Genomic DNA, 27,053 nt, shown 5'->3' on the forward strand with positions numbered 1-27,053 from the left:
GAAAATAAACATGTAATATTTTTCCCAACCAAGGTCATAGACTCCCGCATTCTCTCCCAGGTTAAGGATACCAAGACTGTGTGGTTTCTAGGGAACAAACTCAGTGAGACTTCAAAAATATCTCAAAAATTTTTAATAAATCTGCATTTTTTTAAATTTAAGAAATGTAAACGATATATAGGAACTTTGTTTTAAAAGACCAGTCTAATTTTTGGTTGAGTAAAACTACTTAAATGGCATCTTGGATGGCTTATTAAGAGGTTTAAGTTAATTACAGGTAAGAAAAAAGAGGGAAGGTGGTATAAAACTGCCTTATTTATAATTAATCTGCTTAGAAATATGACCACACCTCAAAGCAAGGGCTGCTGAGAAATGCTCTCTTTGGCTGGGCACCCATATGCCCAGCAAAATCTTAGAGGGTCTAATACTGAGGAGAAGAAAGGGAACTGGGGATGAAAAAGAGTCTCTGCCGCACTCACTTCGTCTGAAATTTCATCACTGAGACATTAACATGATATTTTGGTAGACTTAGGCTTTGGATTTTGAAACAAAATCGCTTTCTCCAGGGTAAATAAAAATAGAAGGATGGAGAAACATCTTTTCCTGGTTGAAATCGTCTGATATGCTTGAGGTGGAGAGGCCAGGTTGGGGGCACAGCAGACATCGACTACCAATAGAAGGGCATCATAAATCAAGTCAGTGGTCATTGGTGGAATGAAAGCCCAGTTAGCCTTTCACTCCTCTCAGTATGCCACCTAGGACCAGACCCGCCTACTTTCTCTCTCCCTTAAAGGAGATGCTCTTCATTTGCTATGTAGTGGAGGACCGCATCACCAGGACCCTATAGCATGAGAGCAGCATTGTCAGTCTGCTGAACTCAAATTAATTTCCTGTCTGAATTAATATGATAGCATATTAAACTTGATCCAACACACATCTGGTCTGCGCTGAGCATTGTGCCACACCTTGGAGAAACAGAGACAACTTAGACAGAGACCCTGTCCTGGGAACTCAGATTCTAGGGGGGCAGAGAAACAGGGCTCCAGCAACAACACAAGTTCTGAAGGCAAGCACTGCGATGTGGAGGAGAGATTGCTGTCTTTATCAGAGAGTGCTCCACAGAGGAGATAACATCTCCGTTGAAATTTGAAGAATGATACAATTCCAGTCCTTGAATGGAAGCCCTGTTGCTACTTCTAAGAATGTTAAACTTACCAGCAAGGAAATGATTGTAGACCTGCCACAACAAAGTCAATTGATTTAAAGACAACTACTCCTTAATGCTCATTTTCCTACTAAACTTTACATCCCAAAATAGAACAAAACCCCTCATTTTTCCTCAGTAAATTGAGATAATAATTTCTTTCCTGCCTGATTGTCGTGAGTTTTCGTGTGGTACCATGTGTAGCATGCCTAGCATGGATCCTAGAGTAATGCAGACTCCATAAATGGTAGCTATTTTAATAATAGTTGCATCGGGTTGGAAAACCAATATTGAGTTATCTTGTTAACTTTCAAAGCCTCTGTTAATTATAGGAAACCATGCACATATTTTAAGGGAAATCATAAACTTCATGTCTTTCTAGCAATCGAATCATTTCAGCTTACCCTGTTTTTCAGAGAATATTCTTGTCTGGAGGTTTAGAATATTTTCTCAGTTTCCGGAGTTTATGCTCAGTCCTTTTTTCCTTTCAAAGCTCAGTTAATTGGACCAGATAAGCTGCATGACTCCAATTACAGTAGCTCAGGATAAGCGCAATTTGAGATGGGTGGCTTCTACAATAGAGATACTGAAAAGGCTAAGGTTCACAAAGTACAACATTCTTAAGGTCATTATCTTGTAAGATAGTTAGCCATTCAATTTTGAGTTTGAATTGGGTTGAAAAACAAGGCCACTGTCTTACTATAAACCCCGCTCATTTTATAGGTACCTTGTGGATCTGCTTTGGGAATTGGCTGACCTCTTCTATTTGTTTGGGGGAGTTTCTAGAGTGATTATAAAAAATAATTAGAGTTCATTTACTCTTGGCAATATTATAAAAGTAACTAGCTTTAGGAATTTAAACTTGAAAGAATGAAAAATATTTAAAATCTTAGTTAAATGCTTTTTATTCAATATTTCAAAACTGCTGCAGGTTATTAGTATTGGTTTTATTCCTCCATGTAGACTATCAAGATCATGGTATCTTTGAAATAATTTTCATATTTGGAGCTTTTGTTGTAATGGAATTTTATCTGTTATAATTGGATTTATTAATTTCTACAAGGTCCGTGATACTTTGTGTGGGAGCCAAAAAATACATACAAGGATTCTGGGAGGAATGTCAGAATTAAAATAGAAATCTTTTTCAGTATAGGAACACCCTTGAATCAAAAGAAAACTGGTCAAATATTTTAAGACTGATGAAGACAAGTTACCTAGGCGTTTTTAGTTGGGATCCCATGTTTATTTGTTTTCTGCATTATTATACACTAGAAGCTCGGTACACAAAATTTGTGCATGGGAGGGGGGTTCATCAGCCCAGCCTGCAGGGATCGGGCCTAGACCAGCAGTCGGACATCCCTCTCGCAATCTGGGACCAGTGGCTTAACTGCATCTTCCTGCCAGCCTGATGCACCTAACTGCTCTCTCCTGCCGGCCTGATCCCCCTAACTGCTCTCCCCTGCTGGCCTGATTGCCCCTCACTGCCTCTGCCTCAGCCCCACCACCATGGCTTTGTCCAGAAGGATGTCCGGAAGGTCGCCCGGAAGATGTCCAGTCTAATTAGCATATTACCCTTTTATTAGTATAGATAGTATATTATGTACATGCTGACATCAGTTAGTGTTGGAATATTCACCAGACACTAAACATTTCTAGTAATCAGGAGCTCAAAGATGTGGACTCTGCCAATATCCCCGGTGTGATCCTGGCTCTGTCTTCTCACTTTCCAGAACCGATGATGATGATACCTATTGTCGAGCAGCCACTGAGTATGCTAGAGCCTGTTCCCACGCTGGCTACCCCATTCAAGACTGGAGAGATGACTTCCCAGCATGCAGTATGGTTTCTTATTTTCCTAAGCCCTGTGTACTTTTGTTAATGTTTTAGGCTTATTCTAGTATTCAAAACTTTCCTGAGTACTCAAAACTGATGAATGGCAAGGATTTGTTATTGGTGCAGAAACATTGGTTAACTTGCAAACCTTTTGAAATACTAATCTTCTTGAGGTGAATAAAGTTGACTTACAGCATTCCCATTTGCCCATTTCAGCTGATAAATGTGATGATAGCTTTGTCCACCGGGATTGTATCAGTTGTTGCCCAACCACCTGCACATTTGAGAAACAATGTCTTGGGAGCAATCTCCACTGTCTTGATGGATGTTACTGTCCAGATGGTAAGTAAGTGTTTCATGAGAGAAATCATGTCTCCACTCATGGAAAATAGCATCCTGTGAGTGGAGAATCGAGTTGCAACATTCTCTCCCAGGACATCAGGGCTGTTGCAATTTTCAGCCCTTGTAGGATTTGGTCCTTGAAGTGATAGGAGAAAAGTCTGCTTTTCTTTAATAAAAAGGCTTATTGCTTTGTAAATTTCCCAGGAAATTTGGAATCTAGAGTCCTGGCAATTCTTTTGTTCTCTTGAATATTTAATATATATTTAATAATTTATGAAAGCAATTTTAGAAAAACAAATTGGCAATACAAGATTTTAGTTGTGATGCAGCTTTAACATTTGAAATTAGAAGTAACATAGCAAGTGATACAGGAGGGGTTTAAATTTAGGAATGAGTCCTATACCAATAGATCTTTTTAAAGAACACTGAGAATTCACTCTAATTCTTTTATTTTTACAGATTAAAAAAAAAAGAATCCCAGATATGTTAAGTGATTTTAGCACTGTCACACAGTTAATATGAGTGAGGACTACTTGGAACCAGATCTGTTGACCTCAATCCTTTGTTCTATTAGTGCTACTCAGGGTAGCACTTTGGATCAGTGCCAGGCATCAACTGATTCTTACTATTCACTGATGAGATAAGGAGTTTGCACCAGAATATAAATTAATGCACCAAATATATATAAGTCAATGCTTCCTTCATCTAGAAAGTCTTACTCAGAAAAAAGGTCAGCAGAATGAAACAGTGTGCTTAGTAGCACAGTTCATTTCCATTCTGGCTCAACCGTCTTTGCTCATTAGAGAGAAGTAATGAATGCTTTCCCACTGTACTTGCCCTTTGAGTAGCACTGTCTGGCTATTTATTATACATGTGATGAGGGTGTAAGTATCTCATTTGCAAATGAACAGAGATTAAACCAAGAATAAACTTTCTTAGTTGCCTTTATTCTGGATAGTGAACTTTGAGTTTTTTATCATAGGATAAGAAAATTGAAAATCACTGAAGTAGAGATTTGTAAGGTAGCTACCGATTGAGATAGAGCAAGGTTGTTTGAAGCCTCCTTGGAAGCAAAGAAATTTCTATTTTATTATCTAGTGTAAGCAAGTATTTAATAAAAGTTGGTTGAATTATTACATTCAAAGGATAAATATTTATTACTTCTTCTGAGAATTTGATATGTATTTTTCTCCAATAGGCCTCATCATGGAAAATGGGACCTGCATCTCCTTGGAAAGTTGCCCATGTAGTTTTCATGGATTAGCTTATTCAGTTGGTTCCAAAATTGAACAAGAATGCACCGAATGGTATGTGACCAATGCACAGCCAATTATTTCTGGGGACCTGGCTGGGTGACAACTTTATACTAGTATAACATATGTTTAAAAGAATATACTTATTACTAATTTTCTTCCCCAAATTCCAAGACGCAGTTTGCATTTTGTTTAAAGTTGGTACAAGGGTGGGGGAACATTTGCACATTCTTTTATAATGCAATTCTTCTCACTTCCCTTGGCAGTTTCATAAAATCTTTACCTATGTTGTATTTCTTATTATTTTTGATTACTAATTTGCACACACTTTTACTCTTAGAATTGATGGTTCTCCTGACCTTCTCTATTGAGTACTTTTAAAAAATATATGTTTTTTTTATTTATTTCAGAGAGGAAGGGAGAGAGAGAGAGAGAGAGATAGAGAGAGAGAGAGAGAGAGAGAGAGAGAGAGAGAAAGAGAGAGAAACATTAATGATGAGAGAGAATCATTGATTGTCTGCCTCCTGCACACTCCACACTGGGGATCAAGCCTACAACCTGCGTAGGTGCCCTGACTGGAAATTGAACCTTTACTTCCTGGTTCATAGGTTATGCTCAACCACTGAGGCATGCTGGCCAGGCTCTATTGAGTACTTTAAAAAGTGACTCCATATTGCATTTTTGGCCATAATTAGAGACATTTAGAATTTCTTATTAAATTAGCTAAGACTATTGTAGGCAAGGATTGCTCCCTCCAGAGCAGTCCTAAAAAGAAACAAAGATCTAAATATCATCAGGCTCCTTCCTCTTTGGTGTAAGTGTATACAATGGAAATGCAATTGGATAACTAACTCTATTCTTAAATACCAATTTGAGTTTCTGCCTTTCAGTCCTCCCAAACTAATATCTTCTGGATGGTAGAAGCTAGAATTTATCTTATAAAAATACATCTTTTCTCTCTTCAATGTCTGATGATCTTCAGAACCAATTTTCTTAATTTGTAGGGCATGAGATAATGTATGAATCAGAACTCATTATGTGTATTTCTCTAATGATATAGGCAAATATGTTTGTGTGTGTGTGAGCTCTTTTAGTTTAAGCAATAAGAGAAAGACCAAAGCAGAGGTTCTTTGTTTGATTAGTATTCACTTTGTATCACCTTTAGTGACTTTTAAGTATGACACACAACAAATAATAATTTAGATGCTGGCCAGCACAAATTTAGCAGTTAATTGGACTTCTGCAGAGAGCTTTTTCAAGTCAGATTATTCTGAGCCTATAAACATTGTATATTTTGGTACATTTATCAATATATTGATGCAAACAATACAGTTTTTTTATACCAGTAGATTAATATTTTATCATTTTATTTAGTGTATGTGTTGGTGGCATTTGGAACTGCACTGAGCATGACTGCCCAGGTAATCTTTTTAACACTTTTTTTATTGAATGCCTTGGGTTTTTTTTTTTTTAATTAAGGAGCAAGGTAGCACTGATTTTTATGATGTCATCTCATATATCATGAGAGATGTAATCATCTAAAAATCCAGGTAGTCAGAGGACAAATGGAAAATTGAATAAATGATAGCTTTGAGCAGGCAATTTTGGTACAAACTTATTAAAATAGTAAAGATATTAAAAAACTTAAAACATATGTGAAATAGCTATCATGTAATAAACTTTAAATTAAATTGAATAACATAACTTAGTAAGTCTATCAAACTAATTTTAAACATTTAGCTATTTTTTTGATATATGATTATTTACCTTAAGTTGGCCTACTTTTTAGAGAATAAATAATTTCTTTTCCTCCTTTTCCTTCTCTATTCCTTTCTTTCTTTCTTTCCTTTTTTTTTTTTTTTTTTTTGGTAGTTCAATGTTCTGTTGTAGGTGATTCTCATTTTACAACTTTTGATGGTCGACATTATTCTTTTATTGGAATGTGTCAATATATCCTTGTGAAAGCAACTGGAAAGGAGAAATTCACAATTACCTTACAGAAAGCTCACTGTGAGCAGGTAAGAATATCTCAAAATGACCAGAGAAATGTTCATTTTTTTACTCCAATTTTATATCCAGGTTAAGAATAGTAACATGAGTAGGCATAGTTATTTTCTTCAAAAATAAAACATCGTTGATTGCTAAGATGCATCATTCTCTATGTACTGCAAAGAAAGAAAAAATGTTGATAATCTGTTATTCTACTGATCATATGATGTGTCTTGATTTCAGAGATATTAAAGTATGAGAATAAATATGTCTTAAATTAAATATATATTTCATGGCATTTTCTTTCTTTTAAAAATAATATTTGTATGTATAGGTCTTTTGAGCATTACATGCATAATGACACAGTACACTTGTTTCTGGTTACTTCCAAACCACTATTTTAAAGAGATGATTTTTATAGGATTGGTCAAGTTTCATATCATCCTAAATAAATATGACAAATTTCTTAGCATACAGAAACATTTACTTTAAGTTTTTTCTTCAAATAAACACATCAATAATTTGTAAATAAAGATACCTGGATCTTTCCTCTCTCTAACTCAGGTAGTCAAAATTTTTCAGAAATCATTACTATAATATAAAATGGTTATTTCCAGTAAAAATTTTCAACCACTTTATTTGCTTTTCCCCTTAGTTTGATTTTTTCCTTTGCCATATGTTAGAGTCTGAATAAGCTTTCTACATAGAATCATAACTTTCTATGTTTTTTCTTTATTGACTTTTATGTCTAATATGTCACTTATATGAATTTAGAGAGGTACTTTACTATAGCCATGAAAAACATGATTATTGGAACTAAATTAAAACCATTATTTAATGTTCTATATAAAATATATGTGTATATATGGTATTTTAATATACTATACAATGACATATTTTATTAGTAATGGGACTACATGAAATGGATTATGCAGTAATTACTTTATTATATAAGTAATATATAATATTAATATATAATATTACTTATGCCTTCTACATATCAGAAATTCTTATCTATGTGCATTCTTTTTTTCCTTCCTCCTCTTCTTTCACTCCCCTTTCTCATTTTTCTCTTCTATTGTTCCTGTTTCTTTCCATGTCTCTTTATCTCTCTCATCTCTTTATTTGGTTATTTGATTTTTATGCAGAATCTTGGCTTGGTCTGCCTTCAGTCTATAACTCTAATTCTGGATGATGATTTTGATAAACAAGTAACCCTTAGTCGGGGAGGACAAATCATCACCAGTCCTAACCAAGGCTTCAATCTGAATGGTAAGAAGCAATGCTAACAGTGTACTTTCTTTACAATAAAACAACAAAACAACCTAAATGGAGACTTCTCCCATTGGCTGCCTATCCTAAAATTTGAGTGTCTTTGTGTTGTCAGATCCTTAATTGGACACAGTAAAGACCACCTTGTTTATGGGACCTAGTGTTTACCTAGCATTACGTGGCCTAGAGTTTGGAAGGGGAGCTATACAAGCAAACAGCCACCTATATAACATACAATAAACTCAAAGATATGCATAGGGACTTTGGGGGTCTAAATGAGTGTAACTCTCCCAGCCTTGGGGTGGGGTATGCAGGTCAGGAAAATTTTCTGAAGGAGGTGATGCCTCATTGAGCATTTAAAACTGAGGATTGCTGGGATGAAAGAGAAGGTGAAAGTGTTCCATGCATAGCAAAGAGATGTGGAACTCTGCAGTATGTTTAGGGGGAACTATAGCCAGTGTGGCATTGCTGAAGCCTGAAGAGGGTAAATGGAGAATATCCAGAGATGAGAATAGGGAAATAGGTGGGGATGAGACACCCAGAAATGTCCCGGTTTGTAGAAATTACATGGCCATTCTACTGATTGTCATGCTAAGAAGTTGAACTTGATATAAAATTGAATATGAGATAATCATTATTTTACCAATTTTTATGAATAAAAACGACAATCTTATGTGGTTCAACCAAAATAAATAGCCAGTTTTAATGAGGAGGCTGATATATATTTTTTTTGGGGGGGGGGAGAATACTAAAACAATGTCAGAATTTCTAACTAACATGGAGAACAGATAGAATGTTATTAACGTAGGGCATGCAAAGAATGAAGAAGAACTGATCTAAGGCAGTAACAATAGAGATAGAAAAAAGAAGATTGCTTTAAAAATTATTTAGGAAAAAATGGTCTGATCTTGGTGATGGATTAGATTGGGGTTGGTTGGAGGAATGCAAAAAAAGGATGAAATGATCAAAGAATGATTCTCAGATTTCTGGGTTTGGTGATCAGATGATGGCAGAAATCATGAGAGATAGGAGAGCAATTTTTCTGGTGGCAAAAGTCATCAGTTTAGTCTTGAACACAAGTTTCTTGTCTTTAAAGGTATTTCATATAATCTATTTCTCAAGTGCTGTGCTCCTCCTTTTGCTGTCAGGCTCAAGGGAATGGGGAATTTGGGGGGAAAGTGCTACTTCCTTATTGGATCATAAGGAGTTTTGGGAAACACACACACACACACACACACACGTTGAGGAAGAGAGATCAGCTTTCAAATGTCTAAGGACTGTCCACCCCGCCATGAGATGTTTGACAACCGAAACTACATGTGTACCTGACAATCTATTAAACATATTAGCTTAGGATCCAGAAAGGAGGGACAGAAAGGAAATGGGAGGAAAGAAAGCAGGCACAAGGTGGCAAAAATTGGGCCTGGAGCCCAAGGGCGGGACCTGGGAACCTGCCTCCCCAAGTCCCAGTCTCTTGGAAGGAAAGTCCTGGTGTTGCATGCTAGCATTTCAGAATACTGTACTGCGTATACATCTCAAGGCTGACGTATGTATGTTATTTTCCTGCAGGAATTGTTGAAATTCAAACAGTGTCATCCTTATTTATCCTTCTAAAAACCACGTTTGGCTTAAAGATTCTGTTTGCTATAGATGGGGAAAGAGTTTATATTCAGCTCACCAGTACGTGGAAAAGAAGAACACTAGGTCTATGTGGCACTTTTAATGGGAACATAAGGGACGATTTTCTGTAAGTATGATTTCTGTAGAACTAACATGATTTAATGACTAGTGATGTAGAGGATATAAATATTTTCAGTAAAAATGTTTAACCATAAGACAGCTTAGTCACCAATGTTCCAAGAGCTTCAAATGGACCATCACATTTAAATGTTATAGCCATCCACAGATTTGCATCAGTTGGTTTTATAGAGAAGAAAACCAACTGAGGCCAAAAGGTGGCAAATAAATAGCTCAAAGTCACTTAGCTCAAATAGAGTGGAGCTGGGCTTTGAGTTTAGATAGAGTGACTCAGAGCTTGTGGGATAACCCACAGGATAACTACCTGTTATACTTTCCCTGCCTCCGACCAACCTGAACAGTATTTTTTTAAAAAAAATCTTAATATCATTTGGTATCAACAATAGTAAATTATACTTTAAAAATATTGGTATCATTTAGTATGAATGACACCTCTAAAGCAACACTTTGGCATCTCAGCTAATTGGATTTTGTGATAGTTGGTGCTTACTCAGAAGAAAAGCAATAAAATCTATTTGTCCTCCTTGTAATGACAAAGCACTTTCGCCTACATGTGAAGAGACACAGTGGATAATTTAATGCAAATGCTCGGAGCATTAGTGTGAAGCACGGTGGGCAGGTGAAGTAGTTTGATAGGCTCTCATCTTCAAGGAGCCCATTGCAGATTGGGAGGAGATTGTCTCTCGGTAGATTTTTTGCATTGAGTTGATAGAGTAATTTGAGTTAACGAGCTCCTTAACGAGCTCGGTCTCGGGCCCAGTTAAGTCAAGGCCCCACTGTAATTAGTTCCAGGTCAGGTGTTAATCAACAACACATACATAAAGACTGAGGTAATTTTAAAGAGTTAAGTTGTGTAGTCATGGCTAGGAGCACAGCAGGAAGTTTGAGTAGGTGAGTGTGGGCTGGGTAGGCAGGAATGTTTTATGGAGAAGCTGTTCTCCAAATACCATTAAAAAAAAATCCCTTCTGTGTATTCCTCCTGCTTAGGGTTCTTTCAACCTCCTAATCTTTCTCATGAACTCCTTTTTTATACTTCTACCCAACTCAGACATTATTTGCTTCAAAAAGCGAGTTCATATCACACCAGACAAAATTAATTTTGTCTCTGTCACTATGAAAAGCTGTCATTTATGAGCCTGGTTTTCACTTAAAACTCTGAGGGTTTTGAGAATAAGAATCACATCCTTGATCCTTGTATTCTTAGGAACTAGCATAGACTATTATATGTAGTAGATCGTAGAACTGCAGAGAGGTCGGACTTCTAATGGAGCACCAAGAAGAGAATTAGAATGGGCAAGGAGAACTGGCCTTTAAAAATTTAAACTTCAAAAGAAATTTTCTATCTTGTCTCCAGTGATTAAATTCGTTTTAGGTTTTTTTGTTTGTTTGTTTCATTTATTTGCAGGTCAGAATATCGATACCTTTATACATATCTTCTGTTTCACAAGTGGTATTTTAGTGGCTTGGCTAAGATGTGCAGAAGAGACATTAAGCCTCTTTCTCTTCCTTGTTTATCAGAAGGGGTTAGCAGTCATTGTTTAACAGATGGCAGCTCTGTCTCCCTCCTCCTCAGGCACCAGTCTCCTCCATGCATAAACACGGAGGCGTGATAACAGTGCAGGATAATATTTCAGTTAGAGATAACTTTCTAACACTGTTTGGCTTTCTAAGCATAAGCAGTTAAAATTCTGTACTTCACAAAAGCAAATGAGAATCTGCAAACACAGTGGAATGGAAAATATTAATTACTTAACAATTTATTTTGCTTGACTTGTTATGGTAAGTTATGATAGGCCAAAGGTTCTTTTCTAAAATAAAATTCAGTAAATAAATGGGTTTACATTTACTCTCCTGATCATTTATTGTGTTTCTTGTTTTACGTGAACTAAGTGAGATAAGAGAGCCAAGCTCTGAGTCATTTCCTCCTGGGAACCCTGACTACACCCATCACCTTGACCTATTTTATTGTCTTTCGTAGGAATGAAGAGGGAAGGAAGGGAAAGAATGGGAAGAGCTAGTGCAAGTCATACAATTTCTTTGAGTTTCAGTGTTCTCTTTGAACAAAATGAGATTTTGGATTAGGTGTTTGTTATAACGTCTTACAATTTCAGAATGGTTAGATTTTGAGGAATAGGAAAAGGAAGGAAAAGGGGAAAGGGTGGGGACAAGGCTGGGCATGGTGGAATGACTTGTGCAGCTCCTTCTTTCCTCTTTTCTCAGTCATTGTGGTGAGAAGCTCCATATGGTTAGTGGTGTCTGAGCTTAATAATAACCAAAGCACTTAATTTATTAGGACACTACAGAGAGCCAAGATAAAGCCCACGCTACCATTTAGCCATGTTTTAGCAATTAATGCAGTTAGGGCTTGTGTTAGTGAAGTTTTACTTAGTCAAAGCTTCCTAGAGGAGACTTGGTCCAAGCTAAGTGGTTTTGACAGCAGATGGCATGGTGTCCAAGAGGAGTGTCACTTACAAAATATTGGCTGATGAGTTAGTAAATCTTGATGGCTGCTGGAGGGGGCATTTTAGTGTTTGGCTATTGAACATTGTTGTGGTTTATAAGCCTGACTTCAGAAAAGTGGCTGTTTCTCTTCCATTTCGACTTGCTGAGAGGAATTGAAGAAATTCACAAGTTTGGATGAAGGGTGCCTTTTATACCATTTTTTCTCAATTTTCTTTTGGTTTGTTTATGCAACTTCATGATGGAACCTCAGTATTTCAGGCATTTCAGACCTCATAATGGAAATTGAAATACTGAATCAGAATTATAGACTATTATTTTTAAAAATATATTTTATTGATTTCAAAGAAGAAGGGAGAGGAAAAGAGAAATAAAAACATCAAAGATGTTCCTGCACAGTTCCTACTGGGGACTGAGCATGTGCCCAGACCAGTAATCAAACCATAACCTCCTGGTTCACAGGTTGATGCTGAACCACACTGGCAGGGCTAGACTATTTATTCTTTGGGACATTTGTCTCTATGCTGAAAGGAATCATGTGAGCTACCTACCTCTTTGTTTTTGCATGCACTTTAAACCACACACAGGTTATTATTTTGGTTGTGTGATGTTTCATTAAGTCAGTGCAAACTGGATTTGAATCTTGGCTACTTGGCTATGACACTTACCAGCTGAGTGAACATTAATAGTTATCTGAGCTTCTGCTTTGCTTTTTTTCTAAAGGGGGATAAAGACATTTTTACTTTATTTTATTTAATTATTTTATTTTTTCCATGAGGCTGATTATTAAATGAAACTATGTATGTCCACAATTTGACACATTGTAAAGTCTTAATAATAGGAAATTAATACCATGTATATTTTTAAAAATAATAGAGCATTTTAAGTTCTAAAATTTCTTTGTAAATTAAAAATAACATCTTTTTTTCAACATTTAGAGACTGTGAACAAATGAAAGGAATGGGAGAGACTAAGATGAATATTACCTTTTTGCTTTCTAGTTCTCCATCAGGCATGATAGAAGGCACACCACAACTTCATGCAAATGCTTGGCGAGTTTCCTCCACTTGTTTTGCACCTGTTCATGTTCCTATGGTGGACCCCTGTAACATTAATCAACAAAACAGTAAGTCCTTCTTTCTACTTGTAAACTTAGGGGAATGAATAGTGATTTTAAGATAGTGATTTTAAATTCTGATTCTCTTCATTCGGATAATATCGATGCCATTCCTTATGTATTTTTGTTTAATACTCTGCCTTTACGTACTCCTCTTTATGCAATGTATATGATTTTTAAAAAGAGCTCCATAAAATGACTCTTTTATTTACTTCTTTGCATTCATACATTTACTTGTTTTAGGCATGTGAGCTAGCATTTTGGTGTGTTCAGATTAAATGATTAAGAAAAACTTCTGGAAAATCTCTAATGGTGCTGCTAGTCTTGGGATGTTTGACTTCAGTTCCATAATCTGACAGCTCATGCAGGTTCTCTTGTTCATTACTATCACATTATGAGTTCCCACTCACAGAATATATTATGGTTTCATAAGGAGGAAGCCAGTGATTCAAAGAAGCTTTGTGCCATCAAGCGTGAGACAATTTGAGATGGTCATGCTCCAGGTTTGCAATTTGCAATGACAGTGCAACTCACACGCCAAGAATTTTTGGCTGTATTTTTTAAACTAAAGCCACAGCAAACCATGTGAAAGGCTATTTCACTGCTCACTAAAAAGGCACATTATTATTTTATTTTTATAAAATCACTTTGTAAAAAAGTGTGCATGCTTAAATAAGTTTAAAATGTTTTAATTTGTTTCTTTAATTTTGGCTAGTTTTGTGTGTGTGTGTGTGTGTGTGTGTAATTTTAAAAAATTCGCTATTAATATTGGTTGAGTACCTATGTAAAATCAGTACGATTTCTGGATTTTGTAGTGGTTGTTTGGTAGGATTCTGTTGATTGTCATGTGGTCCTTGTTATTAACCTACAGTTTTGGTGTACTGGAAAAAACAACAATAAAATAATGCTGCTTTTAGTGCTGTCTTTTTACCTAAACTTGAAGAAGACTATTAATCTGCTTGGTAATTTTTCCTATCTGTAATAATAGGACTAGAGTTAGACCATACTCTTTTGGTCTCTATAGATTGAATACTTTCATCTCACTCTCATTTACTAACACTTTCCCCCATTTTGTTCTTAACTTTCTATTAATAAATCTACTTCTCCTTCAATTAGTTTTATTCAGCTTGTTTCTAACTTTCTCAGTTCTCTCCTTGATATTGCAGCAAGTTTCTATTTTTAATTATTTTGATAACATGTAAAAGTTGGAGTAGAATATAATTGATAAATTCAGTTTTCCTTTTCTTTAATTACCTCCTTTATTACATTCCATTTTGTTATATACTTTTATCACTTCAATCCCTATATCTCATGTTTTCTCAGATATATATTTTAGATATTACCCTCTTCACCTTTGCCATGAACTATTAAAAAAAATTCAGGTTGGAGATTAACATTGGCAAATATGTTCTCCCATGCAGTGGGCTTTCTTGTTGTTTTGTTGATGGTTTCTTTTGCTGTGCAGAAGCTTTTTATTTTGATGTAGTCCCATTTGTTTATTTTCTCCTTAATTTCCATTGTCCTAAGAGCTGTATCAGTAAAGATATTGCTATGACATATGTTTGCTCTTTTGCTGCCTATGAATTCTTCTAAGACTTTTATGGCTTCCTGTCTTACGTTTAAGTCCTTTGTCCATTTTGAGATCTGAGCATAACCAATGGACACAGACAGTAGGGGGTTGAGGGCATGTGCTGCGGGGGTGGGAGCGGCCAGGGAGATGTCAATGCGGGGGATAGGGGGGAGCAAGGAGACTCATATAATATTTAAACAATAAAGAATATTTAAATTAAAAAAAATCAAATTGGTCAAGTCAGAAAAATTTCCAAAGAAAGGAAAGTAAATAGATAAAAGTCAATAACTGATGTGGATTCTGAAAGATTTTTTTTTCACAAGGATATTATTGAGTCACTCTTTTACTTAATGTCAGTAGGAATATTTTTAAATCTACAAATCCTTAGGGAACACAACAAAAGTCCCATTGACGTACTTCTTTGTTTTGGAACTCCTGGGGCTGGGGAGTATGCATGCCAACAGCATGCTGTTAGAGTCTAAGTCATTTGTTTTCACATAGATAGTCATAACAATGCGAAAATATAACACTAGGATAATTATTGTGGGTTTTATACTCAACAAAATAAGTTTAGTATATTTAAATAGTTCAAAAACATTGTGATCTCTGGACAGCTCATCTGGTCTCTTAAAGACAATGACAATTCAAAGATTGATTAATTTTAGCTGTGAGGAATCAATACAACCTGGGTTCACTTCATCAAGGAATCACATAGCTATTTTCAGAAAGGTGGGATCTAGATTGTTTGGTCAAACTTGGTTACATCCAAAGAGAATTATATCTGATCAGTCAGTTGTTCTCATGGGAAAAGTCAACAAATTTTAAGAACTAATTACTACAGACTCCCCCCGCTCCAACACACACACACACACACACTACCACCACCTGAAAGGCCTGGTAGTTATATCTCATGGCCTTTAGCATATATTCATAGATTCACTTATCAGACCCTGTGCATTGTGCCTTTTGAATTCATAGATTCACTTATCAGATTCTGTGCCATCTGCCACATTACCATTCACTTCAGAGACTATATTGGGATGAGATGATTCCTAAACATTCCTGGATAATTGTATACTCCAGGGAGTTGCCATAACATCCACAACATGCAGCAGTTTTTTTTTTAAATATATTTTATTGATTTTTTACAGAGAGGAAGGGAGAGAGATAGAGAGTTAGAAACATCGATGAGAGAGAAACATCGATCAGCTGCCTCCTGCACATCTCCTACTGGGGATGTGCCCACAACCCAGATGCCCTTGACCGGAATCGAACCTGGGACCTTTCAGTCCACAGGCCGACGCTCTATCCACTGAGCCAAACCGGTTTCGGTGACATGCAGCAGTTTTATTGTGTATGGATGTCTGGAGATAAGCCTCCCACTACTCACCAATTCTTTATAGTAGAATTGGGGTGATTTCCTAAGATGATTCTCAGGCCATGGGGTGATTGAGGCTATCAACCTTTCTGTTACTCAAGTTATTGAGGTAAAACAACTTTCCCCCCTAAAATATTATAGAATATAGTGCTGTCACCAATATTACCAAAAGTAAAGCCAAACCAAAAATATCCCAGAAAAAAACACAAAACAGCATAAGCTGAAAATATTGGCTCTTATTAAAAGTAATGTGCAATACAGTGTAGTTCTAGGAAAGCAAGAATCTTGGCTAGTTCTGGAACTTGATACTTAAGGCTAAGGATCCCGACGGGAAAACGAGGTGCTAATGGGGTTCTTTGTCTGTTAGTTGGCTACGCAGCGCACTGTGACGTCATCCACCAAGAGCTCTTTGCTCCTTGCCACTTCTACATCAGCCCTGGGCTGTACTACCAGCTGTGCCGCCACGATGCCTGCAAGTGTGGAAGCACCTGCCTATGCAATGCCCTCGCCCACTATGCCTACCTCTGCGGCCAGCGTGGTGTCACCATTGATTTCAGAACTCACGTTTCGTTCTGTGGTGAGTATGGTGGCAACAGCACAGATAAAGACAATCAGGTAACACCTTAGAGATTTTTACATTGATAATTACTGCTTTCATTTTTTAAGTGGAGAGTTAACATTGCTTAAGTTATTTGAAATATTACAATGTACAAACATAAAAACAAAAGAAGTACTTCGTTTCTTAAAATTGAAGATATGTTGGAGAAGATCAATAACTTTTGACTATTTTTTGTTATAAGCAGAGTATAACTATGGTTTAAAAATATGTAACAGAAATAACTGGAAACACTTGACAAAAAGTCTTATAAAAATGTCATATCTAAATGTGGAAAAGCATTGTGTGTTATAGTGACACAGCTGATTTGTAGTTAAATAGGCAAGCTCTGCAACAGCCATGTGTTACCTCCAGTTCCTGGGGCTCTAGTCATGGTTATGGTGTCTGCTGTTCTCATTCATGGTAGATTGCTTCTTCTGTTTGTTTTATCATTTTTATGAGCTAATCTTTGTTAGGGCTCTGCCTCTCCCTATTAGAATCCTCTGTGACCTGGATTTCAAGAGCATCACTTACTCTACTTCTCCACCCCCCTGTGGTTTCACACAGCTTTTTTCTATCACTCCAAAGGGCTTTTTGGCCAGTTTGGGTTTTTTTAAAGATAAAAACAAAACAAAACAAAAACACCTGATTTTGATTTGAGAGAGAGAGGGAGAGAGAAACATCTATGTGAGAGTGCAACATTGACCGACTGTCTCCTGCATGCCCCCTACTGGGGATTGAACCCGCAACCGAGGCACATGCCGTTGGCTGGGAATCAAAGTCCATCCATGTAAGTAAGCCCCTCCAACTGAGCCACACCGGCCAGGGCTTATTAGCCAGTTTTGGTTATGTTCCTAGCTTGGGATTTCTAAGAACAACAATGTAAACATGAAAGTAATGTAAGTTTATATAACAAACCTGTGCAGGATGTGTATCTGGGATTTTTATTTTTCAGAGGAGACTTTATTTCATCACAGACCCACAGAATGACAGCTGCTTTCCTAGCATCTTCCTTTATTAAGAGCCAATTTCAAGTTCAGAAGTTGGCAAACCACACCCTTGGTCCTCCTGTATTTTTGTAAAGAGCTACAAGGCCACAGTTGAGTAGCTGTGACGGAGACTGTGTGTCCTGCAAAGCAGAAACTACTTATTGTCTGGCCCTTTACAGAAAGTGTGCTGGCCTCTGCTGTAGTGCATCCTTGCTAGTGAGGATGGAGTAATTTTGAGGGTCCAAGTGAAAGGTCTCCCAATTCCTTGCCTTATAAAGGACTAGTTCTATTTTCTATTCCCACATGAGTTCAATCCAATAGATTGATCCTCCTTTCTTCCATTTAAGTTTTTGGATATTGTTTCCCTCTTCATTTCTGGCATAGGGGGATGTTATTCACTCCCCACCCCCATTTTTTTCTTACAAGATCACTTATATATTTTACATAATTTCAATTATGTTTTATCTAGGATGTTCTGGGTGTTTGTTTTTTAGGTTATTTTAGTTTGCCTATTCTAATCAATTCAGTTTGGTTTAGAGAGAAATTGGAAGGGTTTAGAAAAAAGTCTAAACATGATTAAGAAAGCAAAAGAGCTATGAACACTGATCAATAAAGTCAAGTTTTGTCTTATTTGTAGAAGACTAAAAGTTTGCTTAATATATAAAGAAGACGATGTCAACATAACAGTCAATAGACTTGAAGTGTAAGGACAGGAAGTTTATTTAGACATATAAGATACCTTAAATAATTTTAAAAACTATGGTACAGTCTATTAAAGAATGTTATGGAATGTCTCACTTACAAATATTTCAGCCCTGGCCTGGTGGCTCAGTTGATGGAGTGTTGTCCTGTACACCAAGAGTTTGCGGGTTCGCTTCTCAGTGAGGGCACTTACCGAGGTTGGAACTGATTGATGTTTCTCTCTCTCTCCATCTCTCCCTCCACTCCTCCATTCCCCTCTCTCTCAAATTAATAACATCTCCTTGGGTGAAGATAAAACAAATATCAAAATAGAAATTTCATTTTTCTCTTCTACTTCCATTGAGGCAAAGATTGTAACTAATAATTAATTTCTGTTATAAGATTCTGTAGTGTTCTGGGTTTGTTGATGTCTGGTATTTCTTTTTCATGATTTACATCTATCATAGACCTGTAGTTCAGCACAGAATGCTTCTGTGCTCTGTGGAGATCTCTCTCAGCTGACGCTGCTCTGTCCTCAGGGTTGGTGTGCCAGGAAGGCATGCTGTACCATCACTGCTCCTCCTTCTGCCGCCGCTCCTGTGTCTCTCTCGCCTCCCTCGAGCAGTGCAGTGACGACTGTGCTGAAGGCTGCAACTGTCCTGAGGGCAAATACTATGAAGACACACTTCGCTTTTGTGTGCCCATGTAAGTCACAGAGATGGCTCATGGCATCCAGTTTTTCATCTCTTTTTTCTTTTACATCCGAAATGGGCCTTCATGCTTGTTTCTTTTCTTTCTTAATCTAACCAACTTAACACCATTTAATGGAAAAAATAATTTTCTCCACTATTGAACAGTCACTTTTTCCACGAAACAAGTGTGCATATGTGCAAAGATCTGCTTGTGAGTCATTTCTTTAATATTTCCTAATGTCTTTACCTTATTTACTTATGTTTAAACCTGCGCTTGTTTACAAGTAGCTGTAGAAAGAGCCAAGGAATCTGATGGCTAACCCTGGAGTATATTTCTACTTGTTTTTATCATATCAAAGTTAATGACAAGGTTTATGTGTCACTGTCAGGTGGCTAATTTCAGTAGCAGCACTGCAATGTCTGTCAGCACTCAGAAGTTTCTCCAATCTCTTCTCCTGAGATAAGGACTTTTGTCTTAGTCTAGGGCTAAATGGCGTGCCTAAGTCTTGTACTCATAACTGCAGAAAAGAGGGGAATAGATGTATGGGTTATGTTTCTTTGAGGTGCATTTAGGGACTTTTTTGTGACTAACACAACACAGTTTGTATTATGACTAAAACAATACAGATTTTTATTTTATTTTAGAAAACAAAATCTGAAGCTACACAAGACTTCACATTTAAATGGTTTCTGCCATTTGTATGGCTGAATTGCATGTAGTCTCATAGAATGAAGCCATCTTTAGAGTGTGCCTTAAAATGACCAATACAGTGCATGGGGTCTACTTGAATTTTACTGTTTTCTAAAATCTACATGCATATAACCTTTTTTATTAATTTAACCTTTTTTTCTCTTATAGATTTCACTGTCGGTGTCATTATAGGGGGAGCGTTTATCAACCTGGAGAGCTTATCCCAACACCCTCCGGCTTATGGTAGATTTCAATGATGGTGATTGTACTTGATAAATAACACATGCTGGCTGATGTAATTTCTTAACCCAAACCATAAATTGAAATATGACTTCTGTAACTTACAAATGCAGATAACCCTAACATAACCCTTAAAACCAAATAGCTATCTATTCCATTGCAACATGGGATGCCTGAGTCTCGTGGTCATAACTGCAGAAAAGGGTGGCATTGAAGTGTCACACAGCAGAATGGAAGCCTTCAGATCAGTTTGGTTTTTTATACGGAAGTTAGGAGTGAGGTGGGTGTTCAAACAATGCCAGGTCTTGGTGGGGGGGAGGAGTTCATTTTGTGTTTTATCCAATGGCTTAAAAAAGGCAATTTTAACATGGATTGAACCAGGTCACATGCTGGAGTCAGTGTATCGCCTCCTTAGGAACATTAATCTTAAGGTGAGATAATACTCATTGCTAGGATAACCCTCACTCGGGCTGGAACCTGGCTGTTACAAATGCAGACACATCCATGCAGCAGTTTAAATTGATCTACATCCAACTCTTGACCTTCCTTTTTCAGTTCCCTCTTAGGTGCCAACAGACGATAACAGACGGTAGGCAATAGTAAAAAGAATGATATCTCATCATTACTATGTACCTTCTGTAGTCCGGCAGCATTCTAAGTGTTCTGTATCTATTATTAAAACACTCATCACTGTGACCCTAAAAGATAAGTACTGCTGCTGTGTCCCCAGTTTACAGGTGATAAAAGGAGGCACAGGCAGGTAAGCAACTTGGGAACGAAGCCAAGACTCAAGCCCAGGCAATGTGGCTCTGTGGTGATTTTTTTCTGTTGCCTGCTTTACTCAGCAGCTTATTTCCTATTCATGGCAGTATCCTGTTTATGCTCAATTAACCTTTAGTGTTATCTCCATCTTTCTTCCTTCCACCCCTCAATCAAGATACAAAGGCAACCAGTTCTTAAATCTCTCTCTAGTAGGTTGTACTAGTAGCCACAGTTTCCCAGGCCAGAAGTCTGGAAGTCATGTTTTGACTCCTACCTCCTGCTCAATATCCCTAGCCAATAAACCCCTAATGACTGTGGAGTTTACTTTCTGCAAATAGGAGAAATCCCCCTCTTTTCCATTGTCACTGCCTTAACAACGTCTCTTCCTGGTCTTCTTGCTTCTAGTCTTGTCCCCTTCATTTTGCCAAGGTGGTATATCTCTCTTGAATTTAGCGTAATTGAATTTACTTTAGTAAATTGGCAAAAAGTGAAGGAATCATTTGTCCTCAATGAGAAAAGAAAATCCCATTGTAGTGCAGTGACCTCATTTGCCATTCCTCTCAAAAACGTCCCAGAGTGAGTGTGATATGGAAAAGCTGGCTCTGTGACCTGAGATCTGTCTGTCTCAGTTCCTCTCTGCCATTCACAATGTGCGCGAATCACACCTCTGAGTGTCTTCCTAGTGTTAGATGACAGATAAGCATATTTTTCATGTGGCGTGGCCCCTATGTATTAGTCAGCTTCTTCTTGTGGGCTCAAACATAGGACACATGATCTGTCCAAAGCTGGAGGAAACACTGTTAATGTCGGAGTTACTGAGAACTGATGTGTTGTTCCCTCTCATGATAGCTTTTTAAAGGAGCTTCAGAATGAATTTGGCCTGTATTGGGTTTTCGCCTTATGCCCTGACTTTAGAACTTAAGTTGCAAGGAAGCTGTAACTTCATTCTGTGGTCAGTCCTACTGCCAGAATGATTTTCCTAGAATTCAGACCAACAATATCACTTCTCTGCTTTAGGTCAATGGTCTACCTCAGGGACAAAGTCTGAGTGTCTGAATAATAGCTGGCCTTTGCCTCTTTGTCATCTGCATCTCCTGCCACTTTATTACATAGAACACTGCTCTACCCCTGTGCGGCTTTCTACCACATTCCAACCGAGTATTATGGCCTTCCTACTTGAGTAAAGATTATGAATTTTGGTCTTTGTATCTTCTGTGCCTATCACAGTGACTTATATATGTGTTTGATAAACATGTTAATTGAAATAACTCTCTTCAAATTGGCCAATAACTTATTTGTAGAAAAATTTCAATGGGAAAGAATAACATTTGCATATATATTCAATCAATTCTTACCCATTATACTGTTTGTGAAATACAGAAAACAAACAAACAGATTTGGATTTGTAACATTTGTTTACTTTTACTAGCCAATGTTCAAATGGGACTGTGAAATGTGATGAGCCAGCACCGCCCTCTACTGGTAAGATCTAGATAATGTATTTTCCCTGAGGAGAATGGGGCTCTAGGACTGCCCCAACTTTTCTGGCAGAAGTCTTTGACCCATCACACCCCTCCTTGGCATGAATATAGCCTTGGGGATGTTTCTCAACATGGTGCTCCAGCTTCCTAACTTTTCACACTAGAAATTATAATATGTGTAGGACAGTCTGGGTTGAACATATAAGGTTTAGGGGCAGAGGTCCTCAACCCAGGGATTCTGTCTACCCCAGAACTAACCCAGGGGCCCAAAAGGATTTAGGGATATGTGTCTTGGCACCTGTTGTAACCTACTTGTGCAACAGAAGCTGGGAAACGACTGTAGACCAGCATTTCTCAGATACTAATGTGCACACAATTACCCCGGGATCTTGTTAAAGTGCCGATTCTGATTCAGCAGGTCAGGGGTGATGCCTGAGATTCTACCTTTCCGGGAAAGGTCGAGGTCATGCCACAGGCTCCTGGGCTACATTATAATTAGCAAGGCTATAGGACTAGTAGCTATCACTTTAAAAATGGCATGCGAAATGATATCTACTGCTATGTCTCGTTAGAATGCCACTTTACAATTGTATATCATTCCTGAAGATCCTATAGGTTTGGGCCGTGGTCAGCAAACCGTGGCTCGCGAGCCACATGTGGCTCTTTGGCCCCTTGAGTGTGGCTCTTCCACAAAATACCACGTGTGGGTGTGCACATACAGTGCGATTGAAACTTCGTGGCCCATGCGCAGAAGTCGGTATTTTATGGAAGAGCTGGTATTTTGTGGAAGAGCCACACTCAAGGGGCCAAAGAGCCGCATGTGGCTTGCGAGCCGCGGTTTGCCGAGCCACAGTTTGCCAACCACTGGGTTAGGGGATGCTATATTACTTATTTTTACTTTACAAAAGGCATCAAATTATTAATCACTTGGAGAAATTCTAGGCAAATAATAAACAACACTATTTTCACTGATTTTAGTGGACAGGAAGAGTGTAGGCTGTGAGCTATTGCTTTGCTATTTATTTCCATTGTCATGTATATATTACTATAAATTAGCTTTGAATTGTATGCCCTGGATTTACTTTATAAGGATTCAGGCTACATAGGGCTTCTTCTAGGCTTTGTTCATGGACCACACACATGTTCTGTAGCTTCTGGGACCCCCTGCCTTGCCCCCTTTGCTTCAAGGGGACTCAGAGTTAAAGAAGGGAACATCAGGCCAGATTTCTTACAGAGGAATCCACAAGATGTGATCCTTTTGGCCCCCAATAAGGGACCTTATTTAATCCCTCTGACCCCAAATGCTTTTTGGAGGATTTTGTAGTTCCTAGCCTACCCATAATTATGTCCACTTCTGTACTTCCACTATATAGTGCGGACATATCAGTAAGGACTCAGAGATAAGGCAAGACCTAAAAGCATCGTGTGTTTGTTGCTAACACAGAGATTTGTAAAGTTTAACTATAATAATTGCTATTCCTCAAAAGTTGAGGACATATGTTTGGGTTAATCAAAATACCCTGCTTCTTGACCTCATAATATTATATACTAGTTGTTTAGTTATCGCATTATGGAAGGAAGCTATGGTTTTCAAACTCAAAAAATGTTTTGGAAATTTAGATGTTTATAAAGGGAATCTGGCTAGAGAATATTTGTAAACTCACCAGCCAAACTTCACAGAGTAAGAGAATGATGTAGTAGTAACTGGTAAAATATTCTATGGTCACTTGTGTTTTGATACAATGTACTTCAATACGATTATCTGCCTATGGAATGAATACAAACTTAAGGGTGTTTTATCTGTGCCTTGTCCCTGAAGTTCATGCCTGCCCCGAGGGAAAAGTGTATTTCAACTGCAGGTTTCCTGATCCCGAATTGCCAGCTGGTGGTGTAAATTGTGAGATTACATGTGCAAACCTGGCTATGAACTTCACTTGCGCCCCATCCTCACCCTGCATAAGTGGCTGTGTTTGTGCTCCAGGGTAAGCCTCTTTTTCTTGACAATTCAGAACATTCAAGATTTAATTTTGAAAAACCACAAGAGCACTTAAAACCATAATTTACAAAAATAGCTAAAATTGTTGTTCTGGTTGACGGGTGGTTAACTAGTTGGTCTATTGTAATCGTTATTTTACATTCATGTAACATATCACATATGTTATCTGTGAGATAATACGTATTACACATTAATAAAACATATCTTATATAATAAAAGCGTAATATGCAAATCTACTGAATGGCCGAACAGTAGAATGACCATCCAGGACCACGCTGTGACACTCACTGGCACCAGGCCAGCCAAGGTGGGTGCCATGTGATTGGTCCGGGGCCCAGCCATTACCCCATGACCGGCCTGCAGAGGGAGGCCCACGCCACCAGTCAGTGGGGCGATCAATCGGGGAGGGGGGGTGTCTCCACAATTGCTCCAAAGAGGAAGATCCAGGCCACCGACCAGCAGGCCGCAGCGGGTGGGCGGGGCCTCCCTCTGTGAGGGAAGCCCAGGTCCCCGGTGCGGGAAGGAAGCCAGTGGCAGCAGCCGGGGGAAGGAAGGCCTACTCTTGCATGAATTTCATGGGGTCTCTAGTGATTAAATAATGTCACACATGTTAGGTATACAATATTGTTAAAGTAATAGAGTGTGTACAATATTATTCAAGTGCTGAAGTATTAATATAGCATTAATTAATTTACATAGTATTAAAATAATACAATGTCATTAAAGTAATACAGTGAATTGATGAGAGAACTAATTTTATTTTATTTAATTTATTTATTTATTTTTTTATTAAATCTTTATTGTTCAGATTATTACATTTGTTCCTCTTTTTTTCCCCCCATAACTCCCCTCCTTCCAGCTCCCACCCCACCCTCCCCCCTCACTCCCCACCCACCTCATCCATAGGTGCACGATTTCTGTCCAGTCTCTTCCCGTATCTCCCACACCCCTTTTCCCCCTAAGAATAGTCAGTCCATTCCCTTTCTATGTCCCTGATTCTATTATAATCACCAGTTCATTCTCTACATCAGATTATTTATTCACTTGATTCTTAGATTCACTTGTTGATAGATGCATGTTTGTTGTTCGTAATTTGTATCTTTACCTTTTTCTTCTTCCTCCTCTTAAAGGATACCTTTCAGAATTTCATATAATACTGGTTTGGTGGTGATGAACTCCTTTAGCTTTTCCTTATCTGTGAAGCTCTTTATCTGGCCTTCAATTCTGAATGATAGCTTTGCTGGATAAAGTAATCTTGGTTGTAGGTTCTTGGTATTCATCACTTTGAATATTTCTTGCCACTCCCTTCTGGCCTGCAAAGTTTCTGTTGAGAAATCAGCTGACAGTCATATGGGTATTCCCTTGTAGGTAATTGAGTCTCTTTCTCTTGCTGCTTTTAAGATTCTCTCTTTGTCTTTTGCTCTTGGCATTTTAATTATGATGTGTCTTGGTGTGGTCCTCTTTGGATTCCTTTTGTTTGGGGTTCTCTGCGCTTCTTGGACCTGTAAGTCTATTTCTTTCACCAGGTGGGGGAAGTTTTCTGTCATTATTTCTTCAAATAGGTTTTCAATATCTTGCTGTCTCTCATCTTCTGGTACCCCTATAATTCTGATGTTGGTGCGTTTGAAGCTGTCCCAGAGGCTCCTTACACTATCTTCGTATTTTCGGGTTCTTTCTTCATTTTGCTTTTCCGGTTGGGTGTTTCTCGGTTCTTCGCATTTCAAATCTTTGACTTGATTCTTGCGCTCCTCTGGTCTGCTGTTGGGAGTCTGTATAATATTCTTTATTTCAGTCAGTGTATGCTTACTTTCTAGTTGGTCCTTTATCACACCATCGAGGGTCTCATTAGATTTCCTGTACATCTCATCAAGTTTATCAACAGACTCTAGAAGCCTCTTGAGAGACCTCAAAAGTGTGGTTCTGAACTCAATATCCTCCCTTGATAGTTTTGTCCTGTTTCTTTGTCTCCACATTTTTTACGCTTTCTTGGTGCACCCCCTAGTGGTCTTTGTGCGCAGTCTTGTTGTAGCTAAGCCTTGATTGTTGTAGTTAATACTAGAGGGATTTGACCTCCAGGCCGACTGGCTGTGAGAATCAGCTGTGTTTACAGTGGGAGAACTTCTGTCCTCTAGGGAGGTGCTAATCTAGCCTTTGCCTGAGGTGATCTGGCAAATGCCTCTGTGCAGGGCTTGGGCGGGGCGGGTCCCACGGGATCAACAGGGCGGAGGAGGGAGCAGTTATGGCTGCTCTCAGTCCGTCCCCAGGGGCTCTGCCTCTCTGTCCCAGCAACCGCAGAAAACTTCGGAGGGACCGAAGCCAGACAGTCCCGCTTCTCCCGTTTGAGTCTGAGTCCCTAGAGACTCGCCCGGATCTGGAGCTCAGAGTCTGAAACTCCCTCCGGATTGAAACAGACAACCACGCCCTCAGCCACCAGCCCGCGCCGCGCGCACTCCGCACCTTAGTATTTTACTTCAGCACTGCGCCTCCTCTGATTCTTGGTTCCTCCTAGTTGTAGAACTTCCACTCAGCCAGCCTTCCTGTGGTTCTGGATGATGTCCGTTCCGTCTTTTAGTTGTATTTTTGAAGTGGTTGTTCGAGGCAGCAAACTCCAGTGTTAACCTATGCCGCCATCTTGGTTTCCCTCCCTAAAAACTGAGAGAACTAATTTTAGGATGGACTTAACATTTATTCCCTGATTCAACTGCAATTTTGGGAGAGTGATAGTGAACCACTCTTCATTGACTACATTT

The 27,053-nt window shown here is 38.2% G+C and overlaps 1 protein-coding gene across 1 annotated transcript in view; it reads left to right on the top strand.

Moving 5' to 3' along the window:
* OTOGL (otogelin like) overlaps positions 1 to 27,053 on the top strand; it is a 145,768-nt gene that overhangs the window by 30,249 nt on the left and 88,466 nt on the right. The window contains exons 11-23 of the mRNA XM_023749758.1: positions 2,935 to 3,041; positions 3,254 to 3,379; positions 4,578 to 4,686; positions 6,007 to 6,053; positions 6,505 to 6,650; positions 7,770 to 7,893; positions 9,463 to 9,640; positions 13,113 to 13,237; positions 16,544 to 16,753; positions 18,981 to 19,146; positions 19,993 to 20,067; positions 22,256 to 22,308; positions 24,127 to 24,289. Of these exons, the coding sequence (XP_023605526.1) occupies positions 2,935 to 3,041; positions 3,254 to 3,379; positions 4,578 to 4,686; positions 6,007 to 6,053; positions 6,505 to 6,650; positions 7,770 to 7,893; positions 9,463 to 9,640; positions 13,113 to 13,237; positions 16,544 to 16,753; positions 18,981 to 19,146; positions 19,993 to 20,067; positions 22,256 to 22,308; positions 24,127 to 24,289 (1,629 nt within the window). The remainder of the gene's footprint in view (positions 1 to 2,934; positions 3,042 to 3,253; positions 3,380 to 4,577; positions 4,687 to 6,006; positions 6,054 to 6,504; positions 6,651 to 7,769; positions 7,894 to 9,462; positions 9,641 to 13,112; positions 13,238 to 16,543; positions 16,754 to 18,980; positions 19,147 to 19,992; positions 20,068 to 22,255; positions 22,309 to 24,126; positions 24,290 to 27,053) is intronic.

Source organism: Myotis lucifugus, unplaced genomic scaffold (genome assembly GCF_000147115.1).
Source record: "Myotis lucifugus unplaced genomic scaffold, Myoluc2.0 scaffold_9, whole genome shotgun sequence".
Classification (NCBI taxonomy): domain Eukaryota; kingdom Metazoa; phylum Chordata; class Mammalia; order Chiroptera; family Vespertilionidae; genus Myotis; species Myotis lucifugus.